This window comes from Aedes aegypti, chromosome 3 (genome assembly GCF_002204515.2).
Source record: "Aedes aegypti strain LVP_AGWG chromosome 3, AaegL5.0 Primary Assembly, whole genome shotgun sequence".
NCBI classification, from domain to species: domain Eukaryota; kingdom Metazoa; phylum Arthropoda; class Insecta; order Diptera; family Culicidae; genus Aedes; species Aedes aegypti.
Window position 1 is genome coordinate 183,871,341 of NC_035109.1, and position 21,385 is coordinate 183,892,725.

The 21,385-nt window shown below is 41.7% G+C and overlaps 1 protein-coding gene across 14 annotated transcripts in view; it reads right to left on the reverse strand.

Annotated features, from left to right (window-relative positions):
• LOC5577336 (tight junction protein ZO-1) overlaps positions 1-21,385 on the reverse strand; it is a 253,064-nt gene that overhangs the window by 12,033 nt on the left and 219,646 nt on the right. For 9 of the 14 annotated variants that reach the window (XM_021851162.1, XM_021851165.1, XM_021851164.1 and 6 more), the window contains 7 exons: positions 15,180-15,354; positions 14,660-15,116; positions 14,404-14,537; positions 14,204-14,342; positions 13,454-13,664; positions 7,575-7,920; positions 6,275-6,407 (listed from right to left, as the gene is read on the reverse strand). In XM_021851162.1, the coding sequence (XP_021706854.1) occupies positions 6,275-6,407; positions 7,575-7,920; positions 13,454-13,664; positions 14,204-14,342; positions 14,404-14,537; positions 14,660-15,116; positions 15,180-15,354 (1,595 nt within the window). Of the gene's footprint in view, positions 1-6,274; positions 6,408-7,574; positions 7,921-13,453; positions 13,665-13,698; positions 14,114-14,203; positions 14,343-14,403; positions 14,538-14,659; positions 15,117-15,179; positions 15,355-21,385 lie in introns of those variants that run through there. The other 5 variants (XM_021851168.1, XM_021851173.1, XM_021851161.1 and 2 more) reach the window with 4 other exon arrangements.

A 21,385-nucleotide genomic window follows, 5' to 3' on the forward strand; every position in this document is an offset into this window, starting at 1 on the left:
TTACTTTCGCTTAAGCCGTAAGCCACGTTTAGTAAAACTGGGGTGAAGAAATCGGCCACTTGTAGCGTGAAACGACGAATAAGCGCGGTGTAGACAGCAACCTGATCCGACGTAATCCCGATACTTGACTTCATAAGTGCACATTGTAAGAAATGCTATTATTGGTCAACTAAATTAATATTGATTCATGAGTTAAAATAATACCAACGTGACTTAAGATGATGATTAATGACTATATCAAGGTTTTTTTTACTGAAATATGATCTACGATTGATCATAATAGTTGCAAACTCTAAAAAAAACTCCTTTTGACTTTTTTTATTATTTATAGAATCATTATTGTTCGTATGGTATCAAAATTTTAAATCTAATTCCATCATTTTTCACCAAAAGTACCATATCTTTTAACTAAATCTGAGAGAGAGAGAGCAGACAGCTCATTGACATTTGGTATGTTTTCTTGCCTTCTTTCTTTAATTCTTGGGTTGTGCACAACGCTCAGAAGAACTTGTTTTGGTCAAAACCATATTCACTTCCTGTTGTTCACTATGAAAAAGGATATGAATATAAAAAAATCAATAGCAGTTCGCCAACACACAACTATATTTAGATATTCAACTTTTTAAAATGTGAAATCATTGAAAAACATCTAAAAATTTAAATCATTTTCAATCAAATTTATTAAATTTTTACGGTATTTTACGCTCTGCCCTTCAAATGTGCGTTTTTTCGGTAACAATAGGTGACAGATACCCTTGACTTTTGGGGGCTCGCAATCTAAGCTAGCAGTCTCCTCTCTCTCTCTGACCCAAGTAACTAAATTTATCATGGATGACCATGAACCTAGTTCAAAAAACCAGCAAGCTGATGAAACCTCAAAATGTGTCCGAGGCAAAGTATCATTTTCTTACATACAGTACTGCACAGAATAAAGTACGCGTTAGCATCGCAGCCACCGAAAAACGGTCAATGCGTGCTTAATTCTGCCCAGTAATGTAAATTAAATTTCCGGTCATCAGTTATATTCAGGTCATTAAAGTCATTAGAAATGAAAAATTTCTTAAATATTTGAACACAAATGGCGTGGGTTCATTCTTACGCTTTCTCTATGAGGATATGAAAAATAATACAAAACAACTAAAAAATCTATTTTTAATGAACATTTACCATTCATATTCGAATTCAATATAAAAAACTATTGTAGAATCTGATTACTAAAACAGAGAGAAAGTGCAAAACCATTTTTCGTTACCCTCAAAATCCCTCTGGAGATTACCTTCGTTTTGCAACAACCTTGGAGTAGAAATCCTAAAAAAGATTTAGACGAGTTTTCTTGTCTAATTCTGTACATTTTTCGAAAAATTTACTGTGTAAAAAAGCTTGCCCGCCGCCACCAGGTGCGCTAGTGTTCGCGTTTATTTTGGCAGCTGTTTTTGCTGTCATCTTTCCTATCTGTTCTGTGCATAAAGCTTGAATAATCAATGTTGGTAGGCCTGAATTTCTATTGTATTTGATATTTCGATAGCTGAAAAATTTGCCCGATTACACGATTAAAAATTAACACGTTCGTATGAATGAATTTATCACTTGACTAAATTCAAAACACCAATCACCATGATTTGAAGAGTTCTAACTTTGGATTTGCTGCTACTGTCTCTAGCACTAGACTCTGAAGTGAAAAATAGTTGAATTTGAACATCATATAGGGCAAACGCTCCCTTAGTGGAGGTAGCTCCAATAGTGGAGGTAGTGTGTTTTGGCATGTTTCGCGTTAATAAATGATTATGTGATATTTTTGTATTATGTACGATGCAAAAATGATACAAGTAATCGAATAATATTCATGAAATTGACCCGTAAAACTATTTAAAACAATTATTTTGCTTAATTTTTTTGCTCCTTTGCACCTATAGTGGTGCATCAGTACCCATAGTGGAGGGTCCCATAAGAAATCAATGGTTTGCACCACTAAAGGAACCATCCTTAAAATATACCTCCACTAAAGGAACAGTGTTCCTATTATTGGTGCAAGGCTTTTTGCAGGGAAATTTCAAATGAATCGTGATTTTTATACATTTGAATGATAGAAGGATTTGAGATCTATCGAATGATACGTTAAAATCATATATTTCATGATCTTAACACCGTGTTTTAGCAGTTTTCCCTTAGATGCACCACTAATGGTACACTTGCCCTATTTGTTGTATAATACGGTAAATGGCTGGGCATGGCGTACCATTGGTACCTCGCGTACCTGCAGGAATAAAATAGACCCCTTTGTGCAGTCCTTGAGCGTCTGTACTCCATGTAAGCTGCGGATCACAACAGCGGCTGCTCCCCATCAGTGGCGGCTGATCATCGTCCGAGTGCCAGAGAAGGACTCTAAGCTAAACTGCGCACTATGGTCCTTCGAACATTTAGAGGGAATGGTCCTCCGGAAATCTAGGGGGTTGGTGTCAGGCCCTGCAAGCCAACCGTAAAAACACATCAGCACAGGAACGTCAACGAGAGAATACGGACCGGAAAAATCGGCAAAGACCACAGCGACGGAAATAGACTAGCGATTGGAAACTCGGTACGTGGAACTGCAAATCTCTCAACTTCATCAGAAGCACTCTCCGATGTACTGAAGATTCGCGGTTTCATCATCGTAGCGCTGCAGGAGGTGTACTGGACAGGTTCGATGGTGCGAACGTTTAGAGGTTATCATACCATATACCAGAGCTACGGCAACACACGTGAGCTGGGAAAAACTTTTATAGTGATGGGTGATATGCAAAGGCGCGTGATCGGGTGGTGGCCGATCAACGAAAGAATGAGCAAGTTAAGAATCAAAGGCCAATTCTTTAGTTTCAGCATAATCAACGTGCATAGCCCACACTCCGGAAGCACTGATGATGACAAGGACGCATTTTACGCGCAGCTCGAACGCGAGTACAACCGCTGTCCCAAGCCACGACATCAAGATCATCATAGGCGATTTGAACGCTCAGGTTGGCCAGGAGGAGGAGTTCAGACCGACGATTGAAAAGTTCAGCACCCACCGGCTGGCGAACGAGAACGGCCTACGACTCATGGATTTTTCCGCCTCCAAGAATATGGCCATTCGTAGCACCTATTTCCATCACAGCCTCCCGTATCGGTACACCTGGAGATCACCTCAGAAGACAGAAGACAGAAGACGCAAATCGACCCCGTTTTGATCGATTCTCCGACATAACCGACGTCAGAACCTATCGTGGCGCTAACATTGACTCTGACCACTACCTGGTGATGGTGAAACTGCGCCCAAAACTATCCGTCATCAATGATGTACAGTACCGACTCCCGCCCCTGTACAATCTCGAGCGGCTGAAACAACCGGATGTCGCCAATGCGTACGCGCAGCATCTTGCCGGATGATGGTGAGCACGATAGGACCTCTCTTGAGGACTGCTTGAGGATAGTCAAAGCAGCCATTAACAACGTTGCTGAAAGCATTGTCGGATATGTGGAACGGAGCTCAAGAAACGATTGGTTCGACGAGGAGAGCCAGGAGGTTTAAGAGGAGAAGAATGCAGCGCGGTATACAGACTGAAGCGGAAATATCAAACCCGCCAATTCCGGGACAAAAAGCGCCGCCTGAAAGAGGTAGAATGACAAGAACTGGAGTTGCTGTATCGTTCTCAAGAAACTCGGAAGTTCTATCAGATGCTCAACACATCCCGCAAAGGCTTCATGCCGCGAGGGGAGCATCTTGACGGACGGACGCGAGGTGATCGAAAGGTGGAAGCAGCTCTACGATGAACACCTGAATGGCGCAGAGAACACAGGCACAGAAGGTGAGGACAGCGAATGCGATGGCTACGTCAACACAGCGGACCGTGGAAACCAACCAGTTCCCACGATGGGGGAAGTTAAGGATGGCATTCAACAGTTCAAGAACAACAAGGCCACTGGTAAGGATGGTATCGGTGCCGAACTCATCAAGATGGGCCCGGACAGGTTGGCCGCTTGTCTGCATAGTCAGAATCTGGGAAACGGAACAGCTACTGGAGGAGTGGAAGCAAGGCGTTACCCGCCTACTATGGGCTCCAGAAGAAACTACGATCAAGAAAGATTCACCCCGCACCAAGCGCATGATGTACAAAACGCTCAATAGACCGGTGCACCTCTACGGGCATGAATAGTGGACTATGATCGAGGAGGACCTGCAAGCTCTTGGGGTTTTCGAACACCGAGTGCTTAGGACGATCTTCGGCGGCGTGCAGGAGATCGGTATGTGGCGGCGAAGGATGAACCATGAGCTTGTCCAGCTCTACAGTGAACCCACCATCCAGAAGGTGGCCAAAGCTGAAGGATACGCTGGGCAGGGCATGTTGAAAGAATGCCGGACAACAGCCCTGTAAAGATGGTGTTCGTTTCGAATCCGGTCGGAACAAGAAGGCGTGGGACGCAGCGCAAAGCGCCAGGTCAGATGCGCCAGGAACTGGAGAGCGTGGGTCGAAATCGAGGATGGAGAGAGGCGACCATGAGCTGAGTGAATCGGCGATATATTGTTGGTGAGGTGTTATCAAGTTGACTGATGTAGAACCAAGTATATAAATAAATAATGATTGCTGGATACCCTTGATAAGTTTTGGAGAAGGTCATAGTGTGCTGATAGACGGCTTATACGGAAGGCGACCAAAGATTGTCGAAGAGGCAGTTCGGAATCCGAAAAAAGCGTCGATTGGAACGACCATGGCTTGCGTGAAAAAGAAAAGCTGGTAAGTATGTTTTGGCTCTTGGTTATACGAGTAACGAGCGCCTGCCGCACCATCGCGGCGGAGGCAGTGTGCATTATCACAGGGATGATCTTCAACTGTATTACTTTGGTTGAGGACGTAAAATGCCACTGATTATGCCAGGAATACGAATAGGTTAGATACGATGGATATAAGACATCAGGAGTGCAATAACTTGGAGAAGGTGGATCAACCAACACATACCTGATGTGCCAGTTTTGAAGTCCAGAATACAAGTTTCTACCTGACGCAGTTTCCTGACAGGCCAACATCGAGGAATCACCGGAGAACGTTGCACGCGACTACCCTCGATTCAGTTATAAGCCCGCCAAATAGCGCAGGAAATGTAACGTAGATAATGTGGTCGCTGAAAACGAGATGGCATGGAAGACCAAAGAACAGCGATCGGTGTAGGCTCTACCGCTAGAAACAAAATCGAGTAGAGCGGGTGTAATGAAGAAGCGAAACTGAGTCTTCGAAACACCTGAGAACCGGAGGTATTCTGCCTCTTAAAATCGCAGGACCGGTCTCGGCATCTATCCAACCAGCATCGGCGATTCTTCTCCCCGTCGGAGAGGCTAGCACCACCTCTGGGGACTACTCGTCGCTGCACCTATGATTCGAAAGTTACCCTCTACCGAAATCGTAGGAACGACCACGGCATCTGCTCGGATATAGGTTCAAGAGATCTTCCAGCGCCGGGGAACTCTACGACAGAGTAAAATAGTTAACCATAATAGACTGGATGAAAATTTGAACACAAATGTGTGAATGAATTTAATTGATAAGACTTCAAAATGGTGGATTTTGAGGTGAAAGCTGTAATCAACACCTATTCATAGTTCAGAAATGTGAAAGCTAACTTGTGGACCAAATATTTAAATTAATTGTTCAGGAATATCATAAAAGGTACGGGTTAAAGTAGTGAATTAGATCTCGGAAAATAACTGCGCCGAAACACTTGTGTTAGTAAATATACCTTTCTACCGTTTATGAATGCAATGACATGTTTCCAATTAGCGACAATGGCGCGCAAATAGACACGCGCAATCAATTTCACCACGCAGTGTAGTCACACGAAACACGGAATTTTGACTTAATGACTGGTTTCCAATGATTTTTCAGTTCCATAACAAACATGAGGGTAAAAGTTAGTGCGATTTGTCTTGCCTTGATTTGCTTTGATTTTGTTCGTTGGCAGAAATAGGAGTTTGAATGTTTTTGTTTTCTTGGGAAGAAACGGGAAGCTTTTTCGATGTGGTGAATCCAGAAGCTAGCGAAACTTTATAATGGTTAGTTATAGATGATAACTGGTATTAGTATAATTAGGACATGTCATGATAGTATCCGGTTTCCCCTTTCTCTGTATCATAATCCGGTAAAGGAACGGGGTTTCAGAGGAAGGAAAGGCATGCTATAAGAGTAAAACGGAAGTTCTTGTCAAACGGGAACAAAAACGCTAGGCGCGGAATATGTTGGATGAGATTTTTTTTTGCTGGAGCACTTACCGTATGTTGTGATGGTGCCCGGCGGTACCAAGTTGAGGTTTCCGGTATAGCTCAAACGCTGATCCTCGCTGCTCCCTACTGCCGGCCAAATCAAGTGGGTGCCGTTCCGAAGGATGTAACGATGACATATTACCTGGTGTGAAAATCGATGCGATTTGTAAATGAAACTCTAATAGCTCAATATAAAGGTGGCCAATAGTCGTCAAAGTTAAAAAATGTTAAGTCATATCCTCCGAATTTATTCATTCGAACCTCCAGAAGCTGTTGTAAAACTTTGGAAGAAATCCATCATATCTACGGGAACAAGATTCAACGAGCTTTTATTTGAAATAACGAAGCTTAGTATCAGAAAAAATAACGAGAAAAATATTAACATTGTCGGCCATTGCACAAGGTATTGCTGTGTGCATTTGAAACGCAAATATCAAATGCGGGAACACCTAACGCGGTAAGATTTTTCACAAGGAATGCGAAGTCAAAATTTGATTTTCTTTGCTAGGTTGGCGATGATATGGATCATGGTTGCTAAGTATCCTTTGATTGCTTTGTGTTACCGCATTAGAAGCCTAGTTAGCCAAGGTTTGCACGTCAAACGCAAACAGCAATACTTCTTTGTGGAAAAAACGGACCCAATTATGCTGTGATCGAGTCGCTATGGTGAAGATGCATCGCAGTCACATATTAAACATAAAAAGTCACATTTGCTGAGAAGTTGTTTGTTTGACTCCGGGGAAACCAGCAGTTGCGTTTCCCTTGGTATAGAGAACTTTTTTATTTCCAAGCAAAATGAATTCCGATTTATTGCAGTCCGTTTTCCATAGATTGGATTTTCTTCTAATAAAAAAAAAAGAAATAAATTCACCAACTACAGCGTTACATTTAAAATTGAACATTTGATCGATTTTTGTCCATACAAACTTCAAGCTCATTGAGTACCCCCTCGAACTCGATGGATTCCGATTCAATCGAACTTGCACAGAAACTTTTGATGGTACAAATTGACAAAGATGAAACTGAAGATTTTTTATGTAACAATGGGCCACCTTACTCAACATGTTAGTAACAATTTGTACAGCGAAAAATCGGTGTGACGACATATTTAGAACGATTCAATGTACAGAATGATTCTGTACACTTCTGATAAGTGTGATAGCTGATTTCATATTGTTAAACATGATGAAACTTTCTTTCATCAAGGGTAATTTTAAGGTGAGAAACAGTGCGTAATTTAAAGGTGATGTGCAAATTGCCAGATTGTGAATATTAGTATATCGAGTATATGTGGATGTGTATGTGTTACCTATGCCGTGATTGGGGCCCCCGCTACCTCTATGCATGTAGTTATTCCCGTAAGGATGATGTGCGTTATTGTTATAACCATTGTTATGACCCATTCCCATGTCGCGGCCGGAATTACCCATGTAGTGTGACTGTGCACCGTTGCTGCCACTACTGGTGCCGTTGTATCCGTTGTAGGCGTTTCCGCCGTATTGGCCGTAGGGGTGCATTTGCGACGGATGGTTTCCCCCGGGCATCATGTGGCTATTGTTGGGAGAGCTCGGCACGTTGTGGGCCACTCCCTGCTGGTAGTGTGACGACATCGGGGGGTAGTAGAATCCATTCGGCGATCGGGGAGATATCGGTTCCTGGAAATGAGGTTACGATAGTGTTACACTGTGTTGATATGCTGTGAATTAATAGATATATGCAAGAAGATAAGAGTGCGTTTATTAAGCACGTCACCTATTAGGCGAGGCCCTCGTTCTCAAAACACAGTAGACGAAATACCCTGAAGTTCTGAAGGCGATGCAAGACACAGAGAAGCTGTGGAGTATAAGGCAAACTAGGATTGATTGAAGATCCTAGTCTTAACGGCCGAGCTAAAGGGAACAACCCATAAGTAATCGGCACAGTAAGTGCTTGTCAATGAAATTGAATAAAGCGACTTTCCAGTGTAAAAATCTTAATGAGATCACCGAGGCAGCAGAGATCTCGACTGCTCTTGAAGAGCAGTGGACATCGAAGTTACTAGTAAGTTCATCTACCTCAGAAAGGGCCCACGGGTTACCCAGGTAGAGTAACATATTTCTCAGGAGTACATAAATGTGCTAACGTGCCTCCAGCCAAACCGTCCCTCAAAAGCTCATCGGAATCACAGTGTGCTGCGCTAGCAAGAGGCTCACGAACATTCTGAAAGCGCGAGAAGACTCGTCACATGCGCTGCTCGGTGCTACGGCTCGCCATAGTCATAAAACAACCGCTTTGTAACGAAGAGTCACTACAATCTAACTTATTATGTAGGAATCTAGATACAGTCAAACCTTCATGATTCTATATCTGAAGGGACCATCGACTCATGGAAATATCGAGTCATGGAACACAAATGCTATGGAACACACTTAAGTTATTTTACGGATTCCTGTAAAATCTCAACAGCTGGTGTTTTATTTCACCGAACCGTTCAGCTGTTGAGATTACGGTGAAATTCACCGTAAGAGCTTAGTGTGAAAGCTGTTTGTAGGGACCATCATAGTAACCATGGAATTTTGTTTTTAGTATGGTTCCATGAGCCGATATCGAGTCATGAAAAATCGACTCATGGAGGTTTCGCTATAGTTTAGATAATACGGCCTAGAACTCGCGATACTCGATGAAAAATTTCACTTCAATTCTTGCGCTGAGCGTACGTGACGGAGCGCATGGGACGCATTGAGACACATCTCTAGGAAAATGAGGTGCACCAAAATTGGTCTCAAAATGTACAGCGTACGAGCGAACTGGTTCCTGCACATAAGGCTACAGCACGTGTACAGTGATTTTACACCCAGGTGACCTCTAAACCCCACCAACCTGCACCGATCCGGCTCTGAACACGATCGTGTCAACACATGCATCAAAGACGATATAAAGGTCTCCATGTCCCTTGCTCCCAGTTGCTCAAAATTTTATGGCACATAAGGTAATAGAGTAAAATCTAGAATGCCTTGAATGCGATCTGTCAAACTTGGGTACCTTTTGCAGTACCAAGGGACCAAATGCAGTACCAGAAGTGGTACCCAATCTGAACCCGAGTGTGACGCACCTGCTTGCATGGCGTCCCTGCTTGCATAGATAATAATGGGATCATGAAAGGCGCCTACGTACGGCGGTTGACGATAGCGGTCTGTAGGGGGGACCCTGAACAATGGAGAGTATATCGGAGAAGGCGTGGTAAATCCGTTTGCCAGAAGCTGGTTGATAAGGTCACCAACGCTTCATACCCAATAAGCGCATGAGTAGCACGAGCGGAATCAGGAGCAACGTAATCTGCAACAACAACAGCAATATAGCATATGGTCGAGAGTACCAAAACAAGGGCAAAGCGCTCATTCTTAAAGCAAGTGACTTTTCGAACATACAGATTCGCATGCTATATGTTCAAATCCAGATCTTAACGAACTAGGAGATGACGTGCAAAAAATCAGATGAATGGTGAAAAAAGGAGTCAAAGGTAAGCAGCTCTTCCATTAAAGAGCTAACCGAAAAAGCCATGGGGGATAAGGTGGAAGTAAAGGCCATGTGCCCGGAAGCGACTCTTGAATGTAAAAAATATGGATGAGATTTCTACGGAGGAAGATCTGAGGTTAATCATGCAGCAGCATTACTCATTGGTTAACGTTTCAATGGCAATTCGTATGAGAAAAAGACCCAGTGGGATGCAAGGAGCTTCGGTCAAGATCAAAGTAGGCTGATCGGTTTGTCCGCTTAGTGTGTCTTTGGTCGTATTGCACGGTTCTGCAATGTCCCAGACAGAAGCATACTGTGTAGAAGGTGTGGAGATAAGACCATGAGGCGCAATACTGCCAGAAAACGCTATAATGTCTGATCTAACAATGAGAACGACAAACAAGTCACAGGAGGCTCAAGGTATCCGGCGTTTAAAACAAGCGCCTGCAAACATGTCACAGTGGAGATAGTGCAAATAAACTTAAACCACTGTAATGTTGCACAGCATTTGCTGCGGCTATTCGTAGCGGAAATAAAGTATATCGTAGCTATTATCTCTGAGCCATACCGAATCCCACCTAGAGATGGGAATTGGGTAGCTGATAAAAGTAAAACAGCAGCAATTTGGACGGTGGGAAGATACCCCTTTCAGGAAGTTGTGGAATGCACAGAAAAAAGCTACGCACCTCCGTGATGGCCGTTGGAATAATTCAGCCGGATGCTAGACGTGTTATAGGAAAAGCTTATCGATCGTAGACCACAAGTCATAGCCAGCGATTTTAATGCTTTGGCGATCGAATGGGGAAGCCCCTTCACCAACGCAAGAGGATGCAGTCAGTCAAAAGCGTTAGCAAAACTAGATGTTCATCTTGCCAGGCAGAGAATCCATCATCGACCTCGCTTTCTGCGGCCCGGGGCTAGCAAGACACATGAACTGATGGAAAGTATGCAAAGAGTATACCAGCAGCGACAGGCAGACGTACGAAGGTGGAAAACGATGAAATTTAAGAAGGGAGACGAATTAACGACAGCACTAACTCGTGCGTGCGATGCAACCATACCGAGAGTTACCGATCTACGTGGAAGTTCACTCCGAGCCAGAAGGAGGATGCAGCGGGCTTGCAACAACGCCGAGAGAGAGGAACATAGACTCGTCTACAGAGCGACAAGATCCGCACTTAAAAGCGAAATCAGGCTTAGCAAAAAAGCTTGTCTCCAAGAACTTTGTGACAAAGCAAACACGAAACCGTGGGCCTTGGACACAAAGGAGGCCCCCGGACCAGGCGGAATCCCAAATCTGGCTATGAAAACAGCGATCCTCAAGAACCCCGATATGTTCAGGACCACTACACAGCAGAGCCGCATTGACGATGGCAGCTTAACAGACTCCTGGTCAAAAGCAAAAGTTCTTGGAGTCGTCTTGGACTGCCCCACTGTGAAGCAGTCAGAGCCAACTGTCGTAGCCGTCTGAACCTACTGAAATCTCCCTCGAGACCGCAGCAGCAATCGAGGATCCGGTTCCGTGTCGCCGCCACTCTCATTGACAGTCGACTGTTTTATGGTCTAGAAACCACATCCCTTTCGATGACCAGATTGATTGAGGCATTGTCTCCCATTTATAACCGCTACGTACGAATAGTTTCTGGTCTCCTCCCGTCCACTCCGGCCGACGAATCCTGCGTCGAGGCTGGCCTTCCGTTATTTGATTACTGCTACACTTTGTACGAAAGCGGCCGCTTTTGCAGAGAGGACCACTGGAAACGACAGAACCTGCCTCCTAGAGGAGGCCGACATTCTGCTGGACAGCATACCCAACAAACATTTAAGTGGAACTAGAATTTAAGAAACCATTTTTAAGCTTATTTCAGCTGAATAAACTGTTGTTCAGCTACTTATGTTACTTGGGCAGCCGGCGTGACGCTCGCTCCTGTCGCCAAGATCCACTGGTACGGAGAGCGCGACTGGCGCCACTCTTGTCTCGAATTCGACAGCAGAATAAAGGACAACTTCAGGGCACTCATCAACACGGTTGCGACAATCCGTCGCCGAAATCCTTCGATCCGATTATACAACACATCAGCGGCGTTATACAGATGGTTCCTTCGCAAGGAATAGGCAATGCGGATGACGAGCTCGCAGTAAGCTTAGGTCTTACCGAACAGTGTTTAATATTTGTTTCGCTGAAGCAGTGACTATATTTTACGCTGATACCAAGCCAACCTCCCGTCCGATCGTCATTATCACCGACTCAGCAAGTTGCTACTTCGCTCTCCAATCGGAAGCTCCTCGTCATCCGTGGATTCAGGGGATAATCCGACACGCACTGCCCGGGGTTTCTATCATGTGGATTCCAGGACACTGTGGTATTCCCTGTAATAGTAGAGCCGATCACCTAGCAAGTTCCGGCTTTTCCGGCCGCCGGTATACAACAACAACAGTATCCCTGCCTGGCATTCGACGTTAGGTAAAATCAACGATACGCCAGGCATGGCAGACTGAGTGGAGCAGCTCGCGCGGGGCATACTTGCGGAGAATAAAAGAAAGTGTTGATGCTTGGAGGGATCCTAAGTCGATGAAGGACCAGAAAATTATCAAAAAGGCCATACGAGGGTTTCCCACAATCTTGGAGGGACACCTTTCCATCGAACCTGCGAGGTCTGCGATACAAACAACACCGTTGAACACGTAATCTATGTATGTCCGCTTTGCGAAAATTCCAGGCAAATCTACGGGTCTTCAGGCAGCACCCAAGACGCTCAAGGTATCCGATCGAAACGATCCCAAGGCGACTGCTTCGATAATATCTTTTGTCAAGATAGCGTACTCTATTTTAAAATTTAGTTTTCTTGTCGTCTTGATCTAATATTGGCGGCAAACCCTGCTTTAATTTACTCCGCTCTATGAACGTCTGTGATTTTCAAACTCTTCAAGTATCGTACGTCCTGATCTTTTATTTTAAATCATGTGTTTGTAATCATGTAACTACCCTTAGTTGTTGTGATATAACTTTTAACATGTGGCAATTTATATGATCCCGCGATACAGTAATAACTCTGTTAGAAGCGTAGAATTAACCCAAACACTTTGTCGTTTTTTTTCAGGCATGTGCTTCTGACTCGTCCTGTTTATCGGACTGGGGATGAATCTGCTACCAGTGGCACGCCGACCAAGAGTCTGCTACAGAGGATTAGCCTTGCCGAGGCTGGTCCTTTGTAACATTGTTTAAGTCGGCTAGGAGAAGCAGTTTGCCTAGGCTACTTCTGCTACATGTTTTAAGTGCTATATGCACTGGTCCCTCCCCGAAAAAAATATCGTAAGGTGGTTCCGGGGAGAAAAGGGTCTGAGGCCAAGGGTAATGTTTGTGTATTCTGAACGCAACTTGAGCAATTGAGAGAGAATTGCTCATATATCCCTGAACCTTAGGGAGCGCTTTGTCTATATCATTCCTGAAAATTTCAGAAAACCTCTACTAACCGTTAGAAAACGTGTGGGAATCTGAAAACTTGCAGACCCGTGAAGTCTCCGTGGGAGCTCGTGGAAGCTCTTTGAATTATATAAAAACCCTAAGAAACCTACGATATTTCGGGACCTCTGGCAACATCTGGAAACCCTTTAGAATCCCTGGTAGAATTTTTGGGACCTATGTTTAAAAGATAAAGGAAATTGATTGCACTAAGTAACACTGTAACTTACCCCGTTATCCCACTGACCGGATCCCATGGGGCCGTTTCCGGGCCCTCCGTTGCTGCTGCTTCCGATCGGTGGTCGGTAGTTCTTCGGTTTGGGCGGCGGCACCGGTTTGAAGGGCATCCCGTTGCTTCCATTCGCTGGCGGAGTGCCCAGCATCGGTGGTGGACCCTTGTTCGGCTTGGAGTAGTCCGCCTGTGAGGCCGAGTTATTGCGACTGTTGATGTGTGTTTTGGCGTGTGTCGAGTGTGTTTTTTTTTGTAATGTGATGATCATTCATATGAAACGAAAGGGATGAAAACCGAAACAATGTATATGGTTAACAAAAAAGGGGAAGAATCAATGTAAACTCTAGGAAGAATGTGATCGAGAAAGATGCGGAGGTGAAATTGAAACCGGGGGGAGTGCAATTCAGATAGATAGCATGATTCAGTTCACTGGACAAAGGGAATGCTTGAAACTTTGAATAAACTGCGATAGCACCGTGAGTAAAGATTTATTCTTTTGCTTTTCAGGAAGGCATATAAGAATGGTGAAAGGCACATTCAAACGAGGGTATCATATTTAGAGTAAATAAATCTACGATTATGGCAACACAAGCTATAGTAGTGTAGATTTGGCTGCGATTTGTTACTGAATAGATTCTCTTTGAACTGTTGTCGTATTCTGCAGCGTGAAAAAGATAAATTCCGTTGTACAAAGAGTATATCTCCCATAAGTCATCAAGTATCGCTGTACATGAGCTCGAATACTAACCTGTATTTCCCATAGTCTGTTTTGGTTTCAATGATATGTTTCCTCGGACTTTCGAGAGCCAAGTTCGATGGACGTTGAGGAAGGTTCATGCCGCCAGGGCGTTCTCCTGAGTTTCTCGGCGTTAGCGGATCATGCGCACCTAATTGAATAGAATCAACAAATAAGAGAATCGATGTATAGGTATACTCTCATGGGCTTACCATTGAAGTTATTCCTATCAGGATGCATGTGGCCACCTCTGGGAGGCGTCATCAGAAGATCATTACTTCCTGAGCCACGGTTGTAGTCCGACACGTTGGACTGATTGGGCGTCAATCCGGTTCCATTTCGAGCACTGTGGATAAACACGAAGAATACACGGGTTAATCACATCCATTCCGCCTATCAAATCGTAGAATCTTTCTAGGAAGTTCAAAAACAAACCCGTCCCTGGTGCAATTACGTAATACGACTTACTTCGGCACCGATTTAAGATCATCGGGCGCATTGGGTCCTAACCTCATATTCTGCGCCGTTAGCTGGGTAGCGTTGTACGAATCGTAACTGGATACGCTGTCGTACGACCCGTTCGTTTTGCTCGGTGTCGTTGGATTTCCGGGTGGCGGCGGTTGACTGGACCGGTTACGATCCAGCGAAGAGTTTTGTGCTCGCTCTAGGGAGCTCAAGCCGTTGGTAATGGTTCCGCGCTTTTCTGGGGTAGGCCCCAACATCTGACTCCTGGTGGCGTAATCGTCGGCCGCTTGATCGAGATTGTCGGTGGATGCCTTGTTGCCGAAAAGCCTTTCTTGGGCTGATCGACCGAGAGTTCCACCCGTGCTGGAGTTCCTGGACGGAAGGGACGACGCCGGAGTGCTCGGTGTGGTAGTGTTGGGAGGTTTAGATGCCCGGTCTATCCGGGGTGGCAGGTCTGGAACTGTTGTTTGAAGTTTTATGTATTTCATGGATCGGGTGTGCTTGGCACTTGAAAAACTCTTACCTGGTCCAAAGTGACTGGGTACTGAGCTATTATGCTGTATTGGCGGGGGCGGTCTCGATGAGCCGTATATGGCGTCTTCGGGTGGTAGAGGGGCACCTATGATGCCCTTGGACGAGAATCCATACTTGTTATCAACGGTCATTCGCCGTGGATGAGCCGCATGGTCGTACGGATTCTTTGTGAGTGATTAATAGTAGAAGGTTATTGCAGGTTAAGCATTTTGGATTTACCCAAATTTTCAATGTATTCCTGTGATTTTACTAAATTTTATGCCAGCTTAAAATTTTTAAAAAATACCGTGGTATAAAAAAGCGTCAATACCCTTGAGATTTGGTTCCAGAAATTCGTATTTTTCAAATAATGCAAACAATGCTGTTTTAAATGTTTTAGCATAAAGAAGCATATTCACTGCATTCTGATTTCTTATGTTTTTTGGTGGATATCATTCTCGATGATGATGATTCCCTTATGAGTATTTACTTAAGAAATCCATACATTAACAACACCTCGTATAAAGTCCGAAACAATGAAAAAATAGGTTAAATTATTAAAGGAATTTCTTAGATAATAGATAGCGAGAATTTTTGGCGAAAAATAAGGCCTAATTTATAACAGATCTTTTTAAGGACTTTCAACCTGGCTATGTTTTTTTTCAGATGGATGACAGAAATTCAACCTGGTGCGAAAAAGTCTTATAAAATTGACCATATTTTTTTTGTATTTCAGGAATAAATTCATTCTTTGATTGATTTTTTAAAGTAATTTTTTGATTGATTTTTTAAAGTAATTTCGCATGAAAAAAAAATATTGCTGCAATAGGGTGGCTTCAGAACTTTTCTTCAAATTTGTTGGGAATTATTGAAAGTACATTGTGAGATTTGATCATACATTCAACGTAAATTCCTTCTGGAGGACAGCCATTTCTTCCATGTCTTTTTTCAATCCACTAATTGATTCCGGAATATGTTTCCGGCTACAATCAAAAAATTAGGGGAAGGGGTGGTAAAATGAACACCTTAAGGATATCATCTTGTTTCTGATAGAAAAACGAGGAATTTGTATAGTTTTATCGCACAACATCACAAATATGGATGTTATCGGTAACAGCGAAACGAGTTCAGAATAAAATAGCTAAATTTTCACATATATTTCTCGCTAGCAAAAAAAGATGCGAATGTTCATTTTATCTGCACTATGTGGGTAAAATGAACAGCTGTTGGTGGTAAAATGAACATCATGCAAAAAAACGTGAGCAAAACAAATATTTCTGCAAATTTTCATTGCATTACCGAAAATATATCTGATAATGATTGTAACCCATTCAAAAATAATTTCAAAGGCATCAGATTTGACATCATATCATACTTAACGATATTCACCTCACTGACAAACCTCAAGTCTTCCGAGCTAAAAGTTACGTCCGTTTTAATTTTCAAACGCGGTTTTCTAGAATCTTAGTTTTCGTTGATATATTCACTTCCATTGACCTCCGTATCAATACAAACACACCGATTCATGCTCTTAATCGTCCGTGCTTGATAAAAAATCATCGAAATTGCTTATTTCTCGGGAAAAGGAACAATGTTCATTTTACCACCCCTGTTTATTTTGCCACCCCTTCCCCTACTTAACTTTTCAAAAATACTTTTCCCTCGCAAATCCTTCAAGGTTCAACGATTCTGTCAAATCTTATGCTTAAATATTTCACTTGAAGTTCTAATAGATATTCCTCTGTGAGTTCCTGCAAATAGTTTTACTACAAATTATTTTGCTTATTTAGTTCATAAAAAGTACTTCAAATAATTTCCCAAGTACCAAGAATTATACGAGAAGTGTTTTGAATCATATCTTAACCTTGAAACTTTAGAGGAAATTTGTAATAAATCCCCAGGAATCTGTGGAAAAACATGGAGCAAAATTAATAGGAAGGGGGAAGGGAGTTATTAAGATAAAAATAAAGAATTTTGTAAGGATCTTCCTTCAAACATTTCATTAGAAATAGTTTTATCAATTATTGGAAGAACCATTTCCTGGGACTGAGTTCTGGTACGATTCGAGGGTGGAATTCCTTGTGGCTTTCTGTTAGTATTCAGAAGCATCCAGAATTCAAGAAAGGAACTATTTTAAATTTCAAGGATAATCTCTAGAAAAGATGCTTATGGAACTTCATCAGAAATCTATTTTTTTCAACATTTATTTTCCTTCCTTCGCAAGATGCTTTCCTGAAGATTTTTGTACAAACATGTTTTCATACTTTAAAAAGCAACGCTTGAAAGAACCTAAAAAAGCAGGTAAATTCTATGAGTTTTGAAAAACTGCAGGATTCTTATACGTATGATTTCTGAAAGTGCAGGAATACCTGAAAAAAATAAATCAAAATGCGAAATATTACTCCACAATTTAAATTTAGTGAAAATTTACATTACGAAAAAGACATCTTTGACAGTGTTATTTAAATAATACCGCCAATATTGTCGCGTGATACTTCTACTGCCGTTATACGCATAATTGTCCCATGTTACTTTTTGTGCATTTAGACTTTTTGTCTTCAAACAGTTTATTTTTACGTATAATTTTAGAAAACATTCACCAACAACAGGTCTATCAATTGGAATTTCTGGAAATAGGTAAAAATTGTTTTTTACATCAGTCTGTTCGCCATAGTATCATGAAACTTCGGAGTTCATGCAAAACATGTTTCATCCGTTTGAATGCCAATCATTGTCCATTATAGCTAATCTTTTAAAAACCACTTAAGTTTTTCTGTTGATTCTATAATATTTACTATTATTCGTCAAGAATTTCGTTAAAAAGTTTCAGAAATTCCAATCTGTTATGAAACGGCCTACTTTTCTGCACTGAAGTATGCAACTCGATTTTTACAGCACCCGTCGTAAATAACTTACTCGGCAAGCCTCGTAGGATAAATTTACGACTAGTGCTGTAAAAATCATCATTCTGCAACTTGTTCCGTAAACTACTATTTTACAATTCCGTTGCAAATCAGCCTACTTTTCATCAATAAAATGGACAACATAACTTTACCTACCGATAGAAATAGTGCTGAAAAGTGCTACTTTTAGTGCAACAGGTAGTATTTTAAAGAAGGCATGTAATTCTCATTATGCCAAACGACCTTATGCGAAACGTCCTTATGAGAAATGTCCAACCCCCACAAATTACGCCCACCCCCACAACTTTACGCTCCAATGGGGTAGGGAGTGGAGGTACGTGTGACTAGCTTTACACAATTTTCAAAAGGCTCTTGCAAAAAGTATGACAAAGCATGGGTGGAGGTTGTCGAAAATGCCTAAATTAAACGTGACATAATTTGTGTATCGCCCCTAGTCAGTGTTGTACTCTTTTCCGAGATGATCTATATACCTACAAATCAGACTGCAATAAAAAAAATGTCAAAAATTTCCAAATGGACGCTGCCTTATGACATAAATGTTAATGTTAATGACGACTTCCTTCGGAAGGGAAGTAAAGCCGTTGGTCCTGAGATTAACTGGCCCAGGACTAAAAATCTCGTTCATAAAGATTGAAAAAAAAAAAATCTAAACTTCAATCTTCATCTGATACTTTTTTCGAGAGATGGACACTTAGTTTTGATTGTAAATATAAGCTGAAATCGGTATTGAATACCTTAGCAAAAGTATATTTAAAATTGGAGTATATTTTGTACTCTTTTATGTATTCGAACCCTTTGAGCAGATCTCATCTTAAGGTGAAGATGCATCGAAGCCAAACCTCAAATTTTCAAGAGCACAAATCTAGAGAACTAAACATACGTTCAAGCTGAAAACTTAATCGATTGGTCAGCACCAGCGTGTGACCATAATCGATTAACTTTTCAGCTCGAACCGCTATCTGGTTCTCTAGATTTGTGCTCTTGAAAATTTGAGGATTGGCTTCGATGCATATTCACCTTAGTAGGGCTCTACCCCATTTGGCATAATTTGAAGAATACATTTCCAAATATGATTTTTCCCAGCATTGGAATCGATAACCATCTGCCTATATCAAATGTGTGTCATCTTCGACTCTAGACAATAAAATTGAATCACTCCCAAATTCCGACCGGCGCCTTTCAAGTCACGCTTGTAGCTGTGAGTACTTACAGTCGACTCTCCACATCTCGATATCGAGACAGGGAGAGATCAAAACAAGGAACATTTTTTTTAATGAATACTAGATTGAAAATCACTTCGTTACCAGTAAAATAATAAACAAACAGACGTCATTTCGTATGGACCTATGAACGGGTCACTACAGTGAAACCTCCATGAGTCGATATTGAAGGGACCATAGACTCATGGAAATATCGAGTCATGGAACAGCAATCCTTTGGAAAGTTGCTTGTAGGGACCATCATAGTAACCAGGAAATTTTGTTTTTAGTATGGTTCCATGAGTCGATATCGAGTCATGGAACATCGACTCATGGAGGTATCACTGTATTTCTTGAAAACTTATTCAAATAGTCTCAAGTCAAAAAAGTGAATAAACTTACTTTATAAATCCTACGTGTTTCGCAGGCAAAATTCCACATGTTCCGCTCCTACCCAACTAGATTTTTCACTTTTAGAACGTTTAATTTCCGGATTTACAAAACGACGAAAGTAAGATTTTCAACTTTCGCAACCTAACCACTTCTTTCGCCGCCCCGCTGTATAGAGAGACAAAGTGACTTAACCACGAATCAAAACAAAACACTACTTGAGCCGATTTTACACTGGTAGAAAAACGTCGAAAGTAACTGTATGAAACGGCTTATCATTTTGTTATAACTATTTTTGTTGAAAATAATAGAAACTACCTAGTTTTTGAACGCGATCTGATTGTATGCAAAATTTTAGCGATGTACACGGCGAAAAAATCTTAAAAAGGTGATTCATTTTAAAACAGTGTTATAAGACAGGTTGTGATTCTTCTCAATTAGTTTTCTCAAAACCGTATGAAAGTTACTTACGGCGATTTGAAAAAGTAATCGAGATTTGTCGTTTTAGCTTTGCGTGTTATTTATGGGACCATGGAAACCAATGAATTCGGCACCACTCAAATGTCATCAAATTCAGTCTAGTAACCTATAATAGTGGGCTAAGATAGATCTTAGATAGTGGGCATACGAAGAGTAAATTGGGAAGGAAAATCACATCGAGATAGAGATATCGAGATAAGAAGGTTATCGAGATATGGAGAGTGAAATAGTGTATGTAGAATGAAGGGACCGAAGAAATCATCGACATAGGGAGAGATATCGAGATGTAGAGACTGGAGAGTCGATTGTATTTGTATCGCTTCATGATGGATAATATGAGGAGTATAAAAGTAGGTACTATAGAGTGAGCTCGCTTAAATCTAACTTATAATGCTCTCTGAACGTTTGTCTTCACTTATTTATGATGAAGCTTTAGCTTGATTTTTGACCGTGGCTTGGGTGCCACGATTATATTGTAGCTTCAAACGCATTTATATGAAACCGTTTAGTCTAGCCTCAAAAATTACTTATTCTTTATTTATAAGGGTGCAGAAATTATGTATGAAGAACAGCCAATGTTCTAAAGAAGGAAAATCTCAAGAGAGATGCTTTGCCTTAAATGCTACAAAAATCAGAGGATACACAGTTAGTAATTTAGGTAGATGTTCATTTACATCGGATTGCTTTGGTATAAACGTATTCGCTAATCAGCATACCCAAAATAATAGCTCATGTTAGAAAGAAGATCAAATTTACCAATTCTAAATTCATTACCGTGCATCAAAGCGTAATTTTAATTTTTAGAAAATTGTAACAATTCGGTTACACAATTTTGTAGGTTGAAGTGCAAAGACAGGAGATTTATTTCCGCTACTTCATCTTCTCCTATGTATATGTAATTTATACGATTAACTCAAAACATTCTAATGTAGAACAGTGTGATATCGGGATAACCTCCTAAGGTCGCGGCCAGGGTAGATGCGAAAGGCGAAGCGAAGAGAAAATTGCATGGGAATAATCAATAATAACATATCAAACTCCAAAGAATTTTCGCTTTGCTTTGCGTGTCGCGTCTACCCTGGTCGACACCTAAGAACAACAAGTTTTCTCAGACAGCCTATAGAAAAATACAAAAATATAAAAATATTTGATTGTTTGGTAAAGTAATATGATTGTCATTATCAAAGTCGTGCCCATACTTTCTGGGACACCCTATACCATTC